The sequence below is a fragment of the Symphalangus syndactylus genome, chromosome X (genome assembly GCF_028878055.3).
Source record: "Symphalangus syndactylus isolate Jambi chromosome X, NHGRI_mSymSyn1-v2.1_pri, whole genome shotgun sequence".
Classification (NCBI taxonomy): Eukaryota; Metazoa; Chordata; class Mammalia; order Primates; family Hylobatidae; genus Symphalangus; species Symphalangus syndactylus.
This window is the reverse complement of record NC_072447.2, coordinates 61,206,902-61,223,318: the sequence shown is the minus strand read 5'-3', so window position 1 is coordinate 61,223,318 and position 16,417 is coordinate 61,206,902. Positions and strand designations below refer to the sequence as shown.

Sequence of the window (16,417 nt, the reverse complement as noted above, 5' to 3'; positions counted from 1 at the left end):
AACACTTGGTATTATCAGTCTTTTTCATTTAAGACTTTCTAGGGGTTGTGTACTGGTATCCATTGTGGTTTTAATTTGTATTCCCTGGCTACTAAGAAGGTTAAACCTTTTTTTATGTTTATTAAAGCCTTGGATTTCCTCTTTTGTAAAATGAATGCTTCACCCATTTTTCTACTAGGTGGTCTCTTTTTTTCTTATTGGTTTGTACAAGTTCTCTACATCTTCTAGCTGAGCCCTTTGTTGATAATGTATGTTGGAGATATCTTCTCCTACTCTGTGGCTTTCCCTTTGTTCTCTTTTAATGCTGTGTTTTAAATGAATAGTAGTTCTAAGCTTTGTTGTAGAAACACTTATCAGTTTTCATGGTTCATGTTTGAGAACTATTTTCCTAATTCAAGGTCATGAAGATAGCCATCTGTATTATTTTCTAAAGGCTTTATAGTTTTTGCCTTTCACATTTAAGTCTATAATACATCTGGAATTTATATATACTTTTGAAATGGGATCTCACTCTGTCACCCAGACTGGAGTACAGTGACACAAACATGGTTCACTGCAGCCTCCACCTTCCAGGCTCAAGAGATCTTCCAGCCTAGCCTCCTGAGTATCTGAGACTGCAGGCGCTTGCCACTCCACTCAGCTAATTTTTATATGTGTGCTATATATATATATATATATATATATATATATTTTTTTTTTTTTTTTTTTTTGTAGAGACCGAGTCTCGCCATATTGCCCAGGCTGGTTTTAAACCTGGACTCAAGCAATCATCCTGCCTTGGCCTTGGCCTCCCAAAGTGCTGGGATTACAGGCATGAGCCACTGCACCTGGCCTTGGAATTGATTTTTTTTTTTTTTTTTTTGAGATGGAGTCTCGCTTTTGTCACCCAGGCTGGAGTGCAATGGCGTGATCTCAGCTTATTGCAACCTCCGCCTCCCAGGTTCAAACGATTTGTTATTGTTTTGGCATGTGATGTGAAATAGAGCTCAGATTTCATTTTATTTTTTCTATACACAACCTTGTCTTCTTTTCTTTCTTTCTTTTTTTTTTTTTTTTAGATAGGGTCTTGCTCTGTCACCCAGGCTGGAGTGCAGTGGCACAGTCATGGCTCACTGCAGCCTCAGCTTCCCAGGTTCAGGTGATTCTCCCACCTCAGCCTCCTGAGTAGCTGGGACTACAGGCACACGCAACCATGCCTGGCTAATTTTTTGTGTTTTTTGTAGAGATGGGGTTTTGCCATGTTGTCCAGGCTGGTCTCAAACTCCTGAGCTCAAGCGATTCACCTGCCTCAGCCTCCCAAAGTGCTGGGGTTACAGGTGTGAGCCTGCACGCCCATGCCCTGGCAACATTTGTTGAAAATATTTTTCCTCACTATCTGCCTGGACACCTTTGGCATAAATCAGGTAACTGTTTATGTGGGTCTGTTTCTGTACTCTATTTTTTTTTTTGAGACTGAGTCTCACTCTGTTGTCCAAGCTGGAGTGCAGTGGCCCGGTCTCGGCTCACTGCAACCTCCGCCTTCCGGGATCTAGTGATCCTCCTGCTTCAGCCTCCCAAGTAGCTGAGACTACAGTCATGTGCCACCATGCCCAGGTAATTTTTGTATTTTTAGAAGAGACGAGATTTCTCCATGTTGGCCAGGCTGGTCACGAACTCCTGACCTCAGGTGATCCACCTGCCTCAGCCTCCCAAAGTGCTGGGATTACAGGCGTGAGCCACTGCACCCGGCCTGTACTCTATATTCTGTTGCAATGGACTATTTGTCTATCCTAGCACCAGGACAACAATGTCTTAAATTTCCATTGCTTTGTAAGTCTTGAGGTCTTGTAAAGCATGTCCTCCCACATCGCTTTAACTATTCAAGAGCGTCTTGGCAGGCCGGGCACAGTGGCTCATGCCTGCCATCCCAGTGCTTTAGGAGGCTGAGGCAGGAGGATCACTTGAGGCCAGGAGTTCTAGACCAGCCTAGGCAACATAGGGAGACCCCTGTCTCTACAAAATACAAAAAAAAAAAAAAAAAAAAACCAAGCAGGGTATGGTGACGTATGCCTGTGGTTGAGGCTGCAGTGGGCTGTGGTTGCGCCACTGCACCCTTGCCTGCGTGACAAAGCGAGACCATGTCTCTGAAAATAAGATACAAAATAATTAAAAAAAAAAAATGCCTTGGCTATTCCTGGCCATTTGCACTTCCACAGAAATTTTAGAATTGGTTTGTCAGATTTTACAAAAATCCTGTTGTGATTTCAATTGGGATGGCATTGAATGTATTGATTTCTGCTTTTTAAAGATTTTTTCTCTTGGGCTTTACTCTATTGTTATTTTTATAATGTCTTTATTTTGATGCTTAATGCATGGAATTTTGGACTTTATTCTTTTGTAATATGAGCACTGAAGACCCTAATTTCCACTTTAGTCACCATTTCTTAATCCAATAAATTCTTACATGTATTGATTACATTGATATTTAGTGTATCTTCTTAGACGATCAGTTATTTCGAACTGTATTTTTAAACTTTAAAATGATTATTTCTGAAAAGTTTGGTCTTATTACTGATTTCTGACTTAAATACACTTGGTTTAGAGATGGCCTGTAAGAGATGGTTTCTGTATGCTCTCTATCTGTGTGCCCTTCCTGGTTCGTCTCATCTGTTTCCCAGCTCTATATGAGAACTCCCAAATCTTACCTCTACAATAGCCCCAAAACTCATTGTATAGCTCCCTGCATGTTTTACCACCTTTATTTCAACATGGACAAAATGTAACATTATGTTTCATTCTCTTCCCCACTCCCTTCCTAATCTACTAGCCCCTCTCAGTATATAACACCACTGTCTGCATGGTTGTACAAAACCGATAACTGTGAATTGCCCTAGAATTCTTTCTTTTTCTCACTCCCATAATTCAGGCTCTTTAAAACACAGCATGAACACCTTCTTTTTGTTTGTTTGTTTGTTTGTTTGTTTGTTTGTTTGTTTTTGAGATGGAGTCTCGTTCTGTTGCCCAGGCTGGAGTGCAGTGGCGTGATCTCAGCTCACTGCGACCTCCACCTCCTGAGTTCAAGCAATTCTCCTGCCTCAGCCTCCCAAGTAGCTGGGACTACAGACTCCCGCCATGCCTGGCTAATTTTTGTATTTTTGGTAGAGACGGGGTTTTTGTCATGTTGGCCAGGCTGGTCTCAAACTCCTGACCTCAGGTGATCTGCCTGCCTCAGCCTCCCAAAGTGCTGGGATTATAGGCATGAGCCACCGCGCCTGGCTAACACCTTCTTTTACTTGCCCATGACAACCACTGCCTTAAGTCCAGATTGTCTTATTCTGTCATATAAACTCTGTAGAGCATCTGCAGACTGATCTGGACTCACCCATTTCAAACATTCCTCGTGATCAATCCTTTTTTTTTTTTTTTAGACGGAGTCTCACTCTGTATCACCCAGGCTGAAGTGCAGTGATACAATCTCGGCTCACTGCAACCTCTGCCTCCTGGGTTCAAGCAATTCTCCTGTCTCAGCCTCTCAAGTAGCTGGGATTACAGGCGTGCGCCACCACGCCCAGCTAACTTTTGTATTTTTAGTAGAGACGGGGCTTTACCATATTGGTCAGGCTGGTCTCGAACTCCTGACCTCAGGTGATCCACCCGCCTCGGCCTCTCAAAGGGCTGAGATTACAGGAGTGAGCCACCGTGTCCAGCCTGATGTATGCTGAATACTGTTTGAAATCACACAATTACAATCATGTCTTTTCCTGCATATAAATTGCAGTCCATTCTCTATTAGAAAAAAAGACTTGTTCCTTTTTCTGATGCTAGTATATCTCTACTGGATTTTCCTCATAGTCACCTTCTCAATATACTACACAGACTCCTTTCCTTTATATGGTACTACTTGCAGTTCCCAGTATCCACCATGTATTTTTCTATTTTCCTTTCTCCACACTGTTGCTCATGCTTCTCCCTTCTAGATAACTCTCGCCCCACTCTGTATGAATTCTAACCTTATACCTCCTATACTTTCTTCCAAATTCCTAAAGCTCTCTTTGTGTCTTCTGTTGGTTATCCAAGTCTTTAAGTTGCTTTATATTTTATTCAACTCTTTATCACCATTGCCTAGCACATCATCTGACACATAATCGGCCAGTATCTTGTTTTTAAGTTAGCTGGAGGACTTAAAGAGAGCCCATTTAAAATCCTGATTTTGAAAAGAGAATGAACGAATAAATGAATTAATGTAGTACACAACAAATGTCAAGACACTTTAATAAGTTTTTTTGCTCTCACAAAATAAAATACAAAACTAAGTACTTAGTGAAAACCCTACATGATACATTATGGTAAAAAGCATTAAAAACAACTTGCTATCTACCTTCTTCCATCCCCCAGTGCTGACCACGCTGCCTTGAACAGGATTGTGTCGTTACAGGCTTCAGTGTCATTTGAGGACGTGACTGTGGACTTCAGCAGGGAGGAGTGGCAGCACTTGGACCCTGCCCAGAGACACCTGTACTGGGATGTGACACTAGAGAACTACAGTCACCTGCTCTCAGTGGGTAAGCACGGCCGCCCTATGCATCTGCTAATGAGGGTATTTCCATTCTCGGCTGCTGAGTGCTGCCCGACACCTAACCTATATGATGGTGTCATCCTGGATTTGTCTGGGATTCAGTTCCTTTTCACCTCTGTGATTATTACTCTGTTCCCAGTGAAATGTGTTTACTTTTCTGAAAAGCAAAGGGAAAGTGTCACTGAAAGGCCCCTGAAACCCAATCAGCTGGACCCAATCGTGTATCATGTCCTGTTAACAGGGTACCAAGTTCCCAAGTCAGAGGCCACCTTCAAGTTGGAGCAAGGAGAGGGGCCATGGATGCTGGAGGGGGAAGCCCCACATCAGAGCTGTTCAGGTGAGTGAGCATGACCCAGACAGATGGGGACATGGAAGTCAGTGTCACATTCCCTAGGAAAGCCCGATGCCTTTGAAACACTCTGAAGATAACCCATCTTGAAAGTTCTAAACTTTTGGAGTCAGTTGGAGATAGTTGACAATAGCCCTCAAATACCTAAATGCCATTTCCATGTATGACCCTTGCCACATTATCGTCTTCTTTGATTGGCCTTTTGGCAAGAGAGCTGTCTCTAGTCTCTGTACTCTGTATCACATACCACCCTGTCTTATCTAGGACCTTTTTACTCTTCCTACTGTACCCCTGCCCCCCATCTTAGTCTTTTCTTGTACATCCAAGTGTTTTAAAATTTCTGTGGCCCAGGCTGGAGTGCAGTGACATGATCTCGGCTCAGTGCAACCTCCACCTCCCAGGTTCAAGCGATCCTCCCACCTCAGCCTCCCAAATGGTGGGGACTACATGCACACGCCACCATGCCCAGCTAATTTTTGTATTTTTTGTAGAGACGTGATTTCACCATGTTGGCCAGGCTGGACTCAAACTCCTGGGCTCAACTGATCTGCCTGACTCGGCCTCCCAGAGTGCTGAGATTACAGATCTTTGCTGGGATTACAGGTCTTTTTATTTTTATTTTTATTTATTTATTTTTTTTTTTGAGACGGAGTTTCGCTCTTGTTGCCCAGGCTGGAGTGCAATGGCGTGATCTCATTTCACTGCAACTTCCACCTCCCAGGTTCAAGCAATTCTCCTGCCTCAGCCTCCCTGGTAGCTGGGATTACAGGCATGCACCAGCATGCCCAGCTAGCTAATTTTGTATTTTTAGTAGAGATGGGGTTTCTCCATGTTGGTCAGGCTGGTCTCGAACTCCTAACCTCAGGTGATCTGCCCGCCTCGGCCTGCCAAAGTGCTGGGATTACAAGCATGAGCCACCGCACCCGGCCAGGTCTTTTCTTTTATTCCAATTCTCCATATCCATTCTTTATGCCTCCTTCCATGGGCAGCTGATCTAATGTGTTTGAACCTTGAAATTGTGTGATATTCTCTTAAAGCCTGAAGTATTGGTTTATGAGTATGTATTTTTATTATATATAAAACATATTGTACTATGTTTCTCAATTCTGTTCCTTTTTTTTCACTCATTCCTATGGTCTCTCCATATTTTAGTGTGTTTGGCTGGCTTTGTTCTTCAAATTGCTACATAGTATTTCACAATGTCCCCAGCACCACATCATACTTAACCACTCACCTAGTCATGGACGCTGAGCATTGTGTCCAAGTCCCATCTAATACAAACAATTCTGCAATCAACTTCTACATAAATGTTTCCTTACAAGGTATGAGAATTTCTCAGGGATGTGTAGAGAAGAGAGGATTTGCGCCTAATCATGGAGTATCTCATCCAGAATAGGACTGAGTACCACCATATTATTCTCAGATTAGCTGCACTGTACAAGTGTTCTGGCTTCCCCAGTGTTTCTGCTAACAATTAGTAGTACCAGAGTTTCTCATTTTTTGGTCAATAGTGGGTATAAAGGGGTATCTCTCTCTTTTTTTTTAACCTCGTGATGCAACAGTAGGGTATTTCATTTTTAATTTGGACATTTCATGATTTACCTGATACCTCTTTGAGCTTCCCTCCTATGAATTACCTTGTTCATAACATTGCCCTGGTTTCTATTGTGCCTCCTCAATTGTCTGTTTCTTACTGATCTGCATTCCATTTATTATTTGCCCCTTTTTCAGCCTTCTCTTCCTCATTTTCCCCATAAGCAAGGTTTCCCTAGGGAACTTTTCTCCTGTTCAGTCTTTTTCTTTTCCTTTTTTGTTTTTTGAGACAGAGTCTCACTCTGCCACCCAGGCCGGAATGCAGTGGTGCCATTTCGGCTTACTGCAGCATATGTCTCCTGGGTTCAAGCGATTCTCCTGCCTCAGCCTCCTGAGTAGCTGGGATTACAGATGTGCACCACCATACTCTGCTAATTCTTGTATATTTAGTAGAGATGGGGTTTTGCCATGTTGGCCAGGCTGGTCTCAATCTCCTGACCTCAAGTGATCTGCCTGCCTCAGCCTCCCAAAGTGCTGGGATTATAAGTGTGACCCACCACGCCCGGCCAGTTCCATGTTTTCTGCTGCCTGAATTGTAATTATTCTATTCCTGATTTGATTTGCTGATTCCATTGTTTTTACTATTTCATATTAAATGCTAATGACCGATATCTTTACCTAAAACATTCTATTTCTCTGTCATGAGCATTATGAAACAAACCTACAATTGTTCTCCATTACCTAGTATATGACAATTAAACTCTTATTTCAAAGAGATAAACAACATGGCCACATATTTCCAATTCAACTCGTATCTGTATATTTTCTGTAACCTCTGCTCAACTCCATTTTTAATATTTTCTTAATGTTAACTATATCTGATAGTCCTCCCTGAATCTGACTGTTTATTCTGTTCTCTGTCTATTCAGATGAGACATTTTCCACCTTGTGATCAGTTCTCACCTGTCTCACAAAATGGCTCGTAATTATTCCAGCCTGTATGGGTCTTTCCTTTTTCTCATCCTCCATCCCACAAGAATTCTGAGAAAATCACAGGATTTTAGCGTATATGGTAACTGAGGCTTTTACCTCTATGTTTTTAGAAAGTCTCCAGAATTAAGAGCCTGTTTCAGGCTGAGTGTGGTAGCTCATGTCTGTAAACCCAGAACTTTGGGAGGCCGAGGCGGGAGGATCACTTGAGGCCAGGAGTTCAAGACCAGCCTGGGCAACACAACAAGATTCCATCTCTATTTCAAAAAAAGAATTTAAGAAAAAAGAGCCTATTTCTTTTTATAGAAAAATCTTAATTTGACAAATAAGAATTGTATGTATTTATCACGTACAACATGGTGTTTTGAAATATGTATACATGAAGAGCCTATTTCTTATAGTATAACTCAGGGTCTTACCGAGGGAGAAACCACAGACTAATGTGAACGGAGAATGGTTAACATAAAGATTCTTTGCAGCCGGGCGTGGTGGCTCACACCTATAATCCCAGCACTTTGGGAGGATAAGGCAGGTGGATCACCTGAGGTCAAGAGTTCAAGCCCAGCCTGGCCAACATGGTGAAACCCCATCTCTACTAAAAATACAAAAATTAGCTGGGCGTGGTGGCCCACGCCTGTAATCCCAGTTACTCAGGTGGCTGAAGCTGGAGAATCGCTTGAACCCAGGAGGCGGAGGTTGCAGTGAGCCATGGGACTGGAATAATGAGGCATTTGCTAGCAAAAAAAGAAACTCTGAAGAATAAAGGAATAGCAGATAGAAAGCACAGCAGGTTCTTCTAGGGTTGTGAGCAAGCATCCAAGGAAGAGGCTCCCTACTTCCCAGGGATGAAATTCAGACCTTATAGGGAGGGCACAACCATGGCTCGAGGCAGGTAGAATACTTGCTGTGGTGCTGTGCTGGTGGAACTTGCTGGAAACCTGCCCTCTAGGATTCCAGGGAAAGCTGTTGATGCGGAGGTGACTCACTGGAGCTATTCCACTACAAATCGTCTGAGAGTAAACTGGGGGGTTTTGGGTGCTGCTGACTGTACAGCACTGTGGGGGCCTGCAGGAACTAGGTGCTTGGGAAGCCATATGAGCTGCAGAAGCTGGGTGCTGGAGAAGTCACCCACACTGCAGGAGCCGAGCTCTAGAGAAGACTGCGAGATCTGGGTACTGGGGACACTACATGTGCGTCAGGAGCCAGATGTTGGCAAAGACAGCCTGCCCCTGCTGGATGAGCCTGCTGAGTGAGCCCCCTAGAACCAGGAAGCAAACCCTCCTCCTCCTGCAGTGTCTCTCTAGCATCTTACACTGACAAAGTTTAATATTGTGCCAGCTGGCAGAAGAAAAAAATATTTAAAGAGATCAAGATCCACTTTTTAAATTTTTAATTTTTATGGGTACATAAGTATATATATTTATGGAGTACATGGGATATTTGGGGGTTTTGGAGTTTTTTATTTTTGAGACAGAGTCTCGCTCTGTCACCTAGGCTGGAGTGCAGTGGTGCAATCTTGGCTCACTGCAACCTCCACCTCCCAGATTCAAGTGATTCTCCTGCCTCAGCCTCCCAAGTGGCTGGGATTACAGGTGCATGCCACCATGCCTGGCTAATTTTTGTATTTTTAGTAGAGATGGGGTTTTGCCATGTTGACCAGGCTGGTCTCTAACTCCCGACCTCAGGTGATCCACCCGCCTTGGCCTCCCAAAGTGCTGGGATTACAGGCACATGCCACCATGCCCAGCTAATTTTTGTATCTTTAGTAGAGATGGGATTTTGCCATGTCTCAAACTCCTGGCCTCAAGTGATCCACCCCCCTTGGCCTCCCAAAGTGCTAGGATTATAGACATGAGCCACCGCACCCAGCCTGCATGGGATATTTTGATACAGGCATACAATGTGTAATAATCACATCAGGGTAACTGGGGCCAGATCCATTTTTGTTGAGCAGGCAAAGAAGGGTGAATTTGGAACTGAGAGGCAAAACATTGATAACCAGCACACTTATTCTTCAGTTTTCTGAAGTGGAGCATGTAGAAAATATTTAGTAAATGAATTTATTGAATTTGGGGATATAGGCAGAGAAGGAGATTTTTCCTCTTTCAGATGAAATTTTCAAGTGTCTGCTCAGAGGAATTCAAAGGAACGTACATTATTTTGGAAAGGGAGGATGACTGCATGAAATATTAACACTCTCACCCTTTGTGTATTTGTCCTTTCTGTTATAAAACTGTGCCAAACTGAGTATCAATATGAATGGTACAGTGTCTGCTTTACAAATTCATAGCAAACATAAGCTCCCTAGAGGTATACCAAAATTAGAGCTAATATTTAGAAAGACAATACATTTTGGATATGCATGGAGGAACAAAACAAGAGGCTAAATATAGATGTATGTCTTCCCCTACATGATAATTCTGAGGTGAATGGGCCCAGTTCAACAAGTCAGCTCTAATCCTGACGGGTCATTCAGGGACCATGTTCTAAGTCACTCCTCTGGCATCTCCTGGGGCATTGTTGTCACCTGCCTGGTTAATGATGGGTCACTGTGGAGTCCAGTGGGAAGAGGGAAGAGGAAATAGAGGAGATTTGCCCACTGTCTTAAGGCTGGCCTGCAAGTAGCATATATCACTTCTGCTCATATTCCACTGGTGAGAACACAGTGAGGCCAGTGGATGTAAGGCCCAGCTACATTCTATTCCTGTGAAAGAAGGAGAGAATAGATCTCAGGGGAGGGCCTGCAGATTCTGCCACAGATAGCTTTCCCTTTCCTCTTTACACGCCTTTTTATAAGCATGTATTCCTGGAACCAATAGAAACTTCAGCTGGGGCCGGCACAGTGGCTCACACCTGTAATCCCAGCACTTTGGGAGCCCGAGGTAGGCAGATCACTTGAGGTCAGGAGTTCAAGACCAGCCTGGCCAACATGGTGAAACCCCGTCTCTACTAAAAATACAAAAATTAGCTGGGCATGGTGATGCATGCCTGTAATCCCAGCTACTCGGGAGGCTGAAGCAGGAGAACCGCTTGAACCCGGGAGGTGGAGGTTGCAGTGAGCCGAGATCACACCACCGCACTCCAGCCTGGGTGACAGAGCAAGACTCCATTTCAAAAAAAAAAAAAAGAAAGAAAGAAAAGAAACTTGCAGCTGGTTATAAAGTTGGAGTGCAGATGTCTATTTACTGTTTGTCTATGTCAGGATGGCGTGTTGCAACTAGTTTTCCTATAGATACAAAGGAATTGGTGTTTGAGGCATATAGATTTAATGTTCAAATTAACATTAAATTTGAAGGGCTCCACTCATAATGGTATAGAGGGAAAAGCAAGAAGAAGCAGAGAGCTTGGTAAAGTGGTGGAGCTGATATGTATTAAGAACATACATTCTGAAATATTTCTTCCATGCCAGGCTTCCCCTCACAGGCTGCAGTTTCTTCTGGTTACTCTACTCACAATCCAGGCCTCTTACATAGTGGAGCTGGACTCCCAGGGTTCAAATCCCATCTCTCCCACTTATTTAGCTATTCGATATTCAGCAAGTTGCATGACTTCTCTGTGCCTCTGTTTTCTCAATTGTAAAACAAATGATAATCATAGCTACCTCATAGGGTTTAGTGAGGATTAAATGGGCTGTTTCGTGTAAAGCACTTGTAACAGTCTCTCTGCATCATAAATGGTATACAGTTGTTTTGCATTTATTAAGTGTTCTATAAGAATATTGTGTTGCTACATTATTGCTACTATATTGTCCTATGGGCTCTTCCATTTATCTGTGTTCATCCTGTCTGAACTACATGTCCCCTCTAGCCTCTGCTAATTGTTCTTTGTGTCGTTTTCATTTCTTTCTTTTTCTTTTTAGGTGAGGCTATTGGGAAAATGCAGCAACAGGGAATTCCTGGAGGAATTTTCTTCCACTGTGAGAGATTTGATCAACCCATAGGAGAAGATTCATTGTGTTCTATTTTAGAAGAACTGTGGCAAGATAATGACCAGCTAGAGCAACGTCAGGAAAACCAGAATAACCTTTTAAGTCATGTGAAAGTATTGATTAAGGAGAGGGGCTATGAACCTAAAAACATTGAAAAAATAATTCATGTGACTACCAAGCTTGTTCCTTCAATTAAAGGACTCCATAACTGTGACACAATTTTGAAGCATACTTTAAACTCACATAATCATAATAGAAACAGTGCAACAAAGAACCTTGGCAAGATTTTTGGAAATAGTAACAATTTCCCCCGTAGCCCTTCCTCTACTAAGAATGAGAATTCTAAGACGGGAGCAAATTCCTGTGAACATGATCACTATGAAAAACATCTCAGCCACAAACAAGCTCCCACCCACCATCAGAAAATTCATCCTGAGGAGAAGCTTTATGTGTGTACTGAATGTGTAATGGGCTTCACTCAGAAGTCACATCTGTTTGAGCATCAGAGAATTCATGCTGGAGAAAAGTCCCGTGAATGTGACAAAAGCAACAAAGTCTTCCCCCAGAAACCCCAGGTTGATGTACATCCAAGTGTTTATACAGGAGAAAAACCCTATCTGTGTACTCAATGTGGGAAAGTCTTTACCCTCAAATCAAACCTCATTACACATCAGAAAATTCATACTGGGCAGAAACCCTACAAATGCAGTGAATGTGGAAAAGCCTTTTTCCAGAGATCAGACCTCTTTAGACATCTGAGAATTCATACAGGAGAAAAACCTTATGAATGCAGTGAATGTGGAAAAGGCTTCTCCCAGAACTCAGACCTCAGTATACATCAGAAAACTCATACCGGAGAGAAACACTATGAATGCAATGAATGTGGGAAGGCTTTCACAAGAAAATCAGCACTCAGGATGCATCAGAGAATCCACACAGGAGAGAAACCTTATGTATGCGCTGACTGTGGGAAGGCCTTCATCCAGAAATCACATTTCAACACACATCAGAGAATTCATACTGGAGAAAAACCGTATGAATGCAGTGACTGCGGGAAATCCTTCACTAAGAAGTCACAACTCCATGTGCATCAAAGAATTCACACCGGAGAGAAACCCTATATATGTACGGAATGTGGAAAGGTCTTCACTCACAGGACAAACCTCACCACACATCAGAAAACTCATACTGGGGAAAAACCCTATATGTGTGCTGAATGTGGAAAGGCTTTTACTGACCAGTCAAATCTCATTAAACACCAGAAAACTCACACTGGAGAGAAACCCTATAAGTGCAACGGCTGTGGAAAAGCCTTCATATGGAAGTCACGCCTCAAAATACATCAGAAATCTCATATTGGAGAGAGACACTATGAATGCAAGGACTGCGGGAAAGCCTTCATCCAGAAATCAACACTAAGCGTGCATCAGAGAATCCATACAGGAGAGAAACCCTACGTTTGTCCTGAATGCGGGAAGGCTTTTATCCAGAAATCGCACTTCATTGCGCATCATAGAATCCATACTGGAGAGAAGCCTTATGAATGCAGTGACTGTGGGAAATGCTTCACTAAGAAGTCACAACTCCATGTGCATCAGAAAATCCACACAGGTGAAAAGCCCAATATATGTGCTGAATGTGGAAAGGCCTTCACTGACCGATCAAATCTCATAACGCATCAGAAAATCCACGCTAGGGAGAAACCCTATGAATGCAGTGACTGCGGGAAAACCTTCACCTGGAAGTCACGCCTCAATATACATCAGAAGTCTCATACTGGAGAAAGACACTATGAATGTAGTAAATGTGGGAAAGCTTTCATCCAGAAAGCCACACTAAGTATGCATCAGATAATTCATACAGGAAAGAAACCTTATGCTTGTACAGAATGTCAGAAGGCCTTTACTGACAGATCGAATCTCATTAAACACCATAAAACGCATAGTGGAGAAAAACGCTATAAAGCCAGTGACTGAGAAAGTCTTCACCTGGAAATCACAACTGGGTATGCATCAGGTATCTAATAGTAGGGAGGAGGAAGGCCTGTTGCTGCAATCGTTGTGCAGGGGGAAATGGATATGAGAGACTGAGGCTTGAGTGAGCTGAAGGCAAACAGAGCCAAGTATCCTTCAGTCCACTGGAAAGACAAGTTCCTGCATCACCACAGTGTATATGCAATTCTATGCATAGGAAGAGCCTTTAGAGAAAGCATTTGAGTGAAAGTCATGTTTGGTGACATGATTCATACAGACCTCTTGAGCTCCTGGAAATAGTAGAATTAAGACCTGAGGAGATGACTTGTCATCTCTTATGCTTCACTTTTCGGATAAAGAACTTTTTAAATTCAGTACTGATTAGTTCAGCATATCCTGGGACATAAAAGTACTCACTACTGGGAAAAACTTTTTCAAATTTCTAGGTTGAGGAGAAGAGTTTTCATTGTCCAAACACTGGCAGGGCACTGACATCAAGGCAGAAAACCTACTTGGGAATGCAGATATCTGTTTTTGTGATCATTGGCACTTAAGACACAGAAAAGATTCCCATGAAAAGCTGTTTTTTCTCTTCCCTTGGGAAGTCCTCATGGTATATATATTTTAAGTGCAACAGAATTTTTAAATTTAAAGGTATAACTTTATGAATTGAGAAATTAGGCCTAGCTCTAGCCTATGTTACAGAAATATAGTCATTGAATGATACAGACATATAAAGGTAGTAGTTGTCTCATTATTAATTCCCTGCTGGGAGAGCAGGTGAGTCATACCGTATAAGAGGTATGCATGCCTTCTAACCTATGTCCCCAAAGCTGTCATTTGCATAAGCTGCAGGCCATAGATTCCTGATCCCCTCAGTAACTGACCCTACGACAATGGAACTGATCCACAGCACTCTAGATTTTCAGGCTAAACCACCAACACCCCTGCTTTCCTTGGGATTCCTGTTTGAAAAAGAATGGTTGAAAAATTGAGTTTCACTTCCTAATATTTTGTTATTCTTCCTATTTGGTTAAGGTATATTCATTTCCTACATGCACATTAAGGGTAGTTTTGTGTAGACTGCTATGGGATAAAGTCATGTTGCATTGCAATTAGTTATTCTAAGACATAATTACAGTTTATCATAGTTGAATAACTGGAAGACTTCTCAAGAAAGAGCACTGCTCTTTTTTAACACTGATATATACACACGTTCTCATTTTCTCTTAAACATTTTTTACAATACTCATAAAAAGGAACTTTCTAGCATGCAATTGTATTTTTATTTTAAAATCTTTTTATTAAACTATAATGTATACAGAAAGTGCATATATCATAAACATACAGCTCAGTGCATTCTCAAAAACTGAACATACTCAGATCAAGAAACGGAATGTGACCAGCACCCCAGAAGCCTTCCCCACTTTCCCTTCCAGGCAAGTGCCCAAGGGTATACACTATCCTGGCTTCTCACAGCATAGATTCATTTTGCCTGTTTTGTATTTTATATAAATTGAGTCAATTATGTATCATATAATTGAGCAGTATACTCTTTAGCATCTGTCTTCTGTCATTCACATTATGTATGTGAGAGTCATCCATATGTTGCATATAGTTGTAGATAATTCATTCTCATTGTCATGTTGTATCCCATTCTGTGAATATGCTGCAATATAATTTATCCATTCTACTGTTTGTAGACATTTGGGTTGTTTGCAGCTTAGGCTATTAGGAATTGTGCTGCTGTGTATTGGTGAACATATGTATGTATTCCTGTTAAGTATGTACCTAAGTGTATCCATATGTTCAGCTATATGTTATAAAACCAGTTTTCAAGTGGTTGTACCAATGTACACTCCCGCCAACCCAGTATGCGAGTTCTAGTGCTCCACATACTTGCCACCATTTGGCATTTTCCATCTTTTTTACTATAGCCATTAGTGGTGGGCATATAGTGATATGTCAGTTTTAGTTTTCGTTTTTATTTTCTTGTCCTCCAAACCATTGTAGTATCTCCCCAGGATAGATGAGTGATGGCTGAGACCTGAGACTAGGCCTGTTCCTCACATGACTGCACCATTTTACATTCTATCAATGTATGAGGGTTCCAGTTTCTCCACATCCTTACCAACTCTTATTATTATCAGTCTTTTTTATTATAGCTATCCTAGTACATGTGAAGTGATATTGTGATATTAATTTACATTGCCCTAATGATTAATAATATTGATCATCTTTTATTGAGAATCTTTGATGAAGTGTCTGTTTAAATCTTTCGCCCATTATCAATTGGGTTATTTTTTTTTTATTGTTAAGCACTGAGAGTTTTTAAAAATATATTCTGGGTGTAACTTCGCTATCAGTCCGTTATCCTTGCAAAGGTTTTCTCCCAGTCTCTGGATTGTCTTTTCATTCTCTTAAGAGTGTCTTTTGAAGAACAGAACTGCTTATTTTGATGAAGTCCATTCTTTCCATTTGTTCACTTCTGGGTTGTGCTTTGAGTGCTGTATCTAAGAAATCCTTGCCTAACCAAAGATTACAATGATTTTTTCCTGTGTTTTCTTCTAAAGGTTTAAGTTTTACATCTAGATCTAGCATCTATTTTGATTTATATGGTGTGAAATATGGATCCAAGTTCTTTTTTGTTTTTGTTTTGTTTTGTTTTTGCTTATGGATATTCAAATGTTTCCACACCATTTGTTTAAAAATACTACCCTCTCTCAATATTTTGACTTTTGTCAAAAGTCACTTATCCAGACCAGACATGGTGGCTCATGCCCTGTAATCCCAGTGTTTTTCAAGGCTGACGTGGGGGGATCACTTGAGGCCAGGAGTTCAAGACCAGCTTGGGCAACATGGCAAGATCCTGTCTCTAAAAATATTTTTTTTTTACATTAGCCAGGTGTAGTGGTTCATGCCTATAGTCCCAGTTACTCAGAAGGCTGGCGTGGGAGGATTGATTGAGTCCAGGAGCTAGAGGCTGCAGGGAGCTGTGATCCACACCACTGCACTCCAGCCTGGGTGACAGAGTGAGACCCAGTCTCTTAAAAAAGAAAAAACAATCACTTGTCCAGAGGTGGAGCTTC

At 41.9% G+C, this 16,417-nt stretch overlaps 1 protein-coding gene across 15 annotated transcripts in view; it reads left to right on the top strand.

Moving 5' to 3' along the window:
• The window catches only part of ZNF41 (zinc finger protein 41), a 333,150-nt gene extending 317,285 nt beyond the window's left edge, over positions 1-15,865 (top strand). For 5 of the 15 annotated variants that reach the window (XM_055269297.2, XM_055269292.2, XM_055269294.2 and 2 more), the window contains 3 exons: positions 4,415-4,541; positions 4,797-4,892; positions 11,287-15,865. In XM_055269297.2, the coding sequence (XP_055125272.1) occupies positions 4,856-4,892; positions 11,287-13,331 (2,082 nt within the window). In that variant the 5' untranslated portion in view covers positions 4,415-4,541; positions 4,797-4,855 and the 3' untranslated portion in view covers positions 13,332-15,865. Of the gene's footprint in view, positions 1-4,374; positions 4,542-4,796; positions 4,893-11,286 lie in introns of all 15 variants that reach the window. The other 10 variants (XM_055269288.2, XM_055269284.2, XM_055269289.2 and 7 more) reach the window with 3 other exon arrangements.
• Positions 15,866-16,417: the final 552 nt, after the last annotated feature.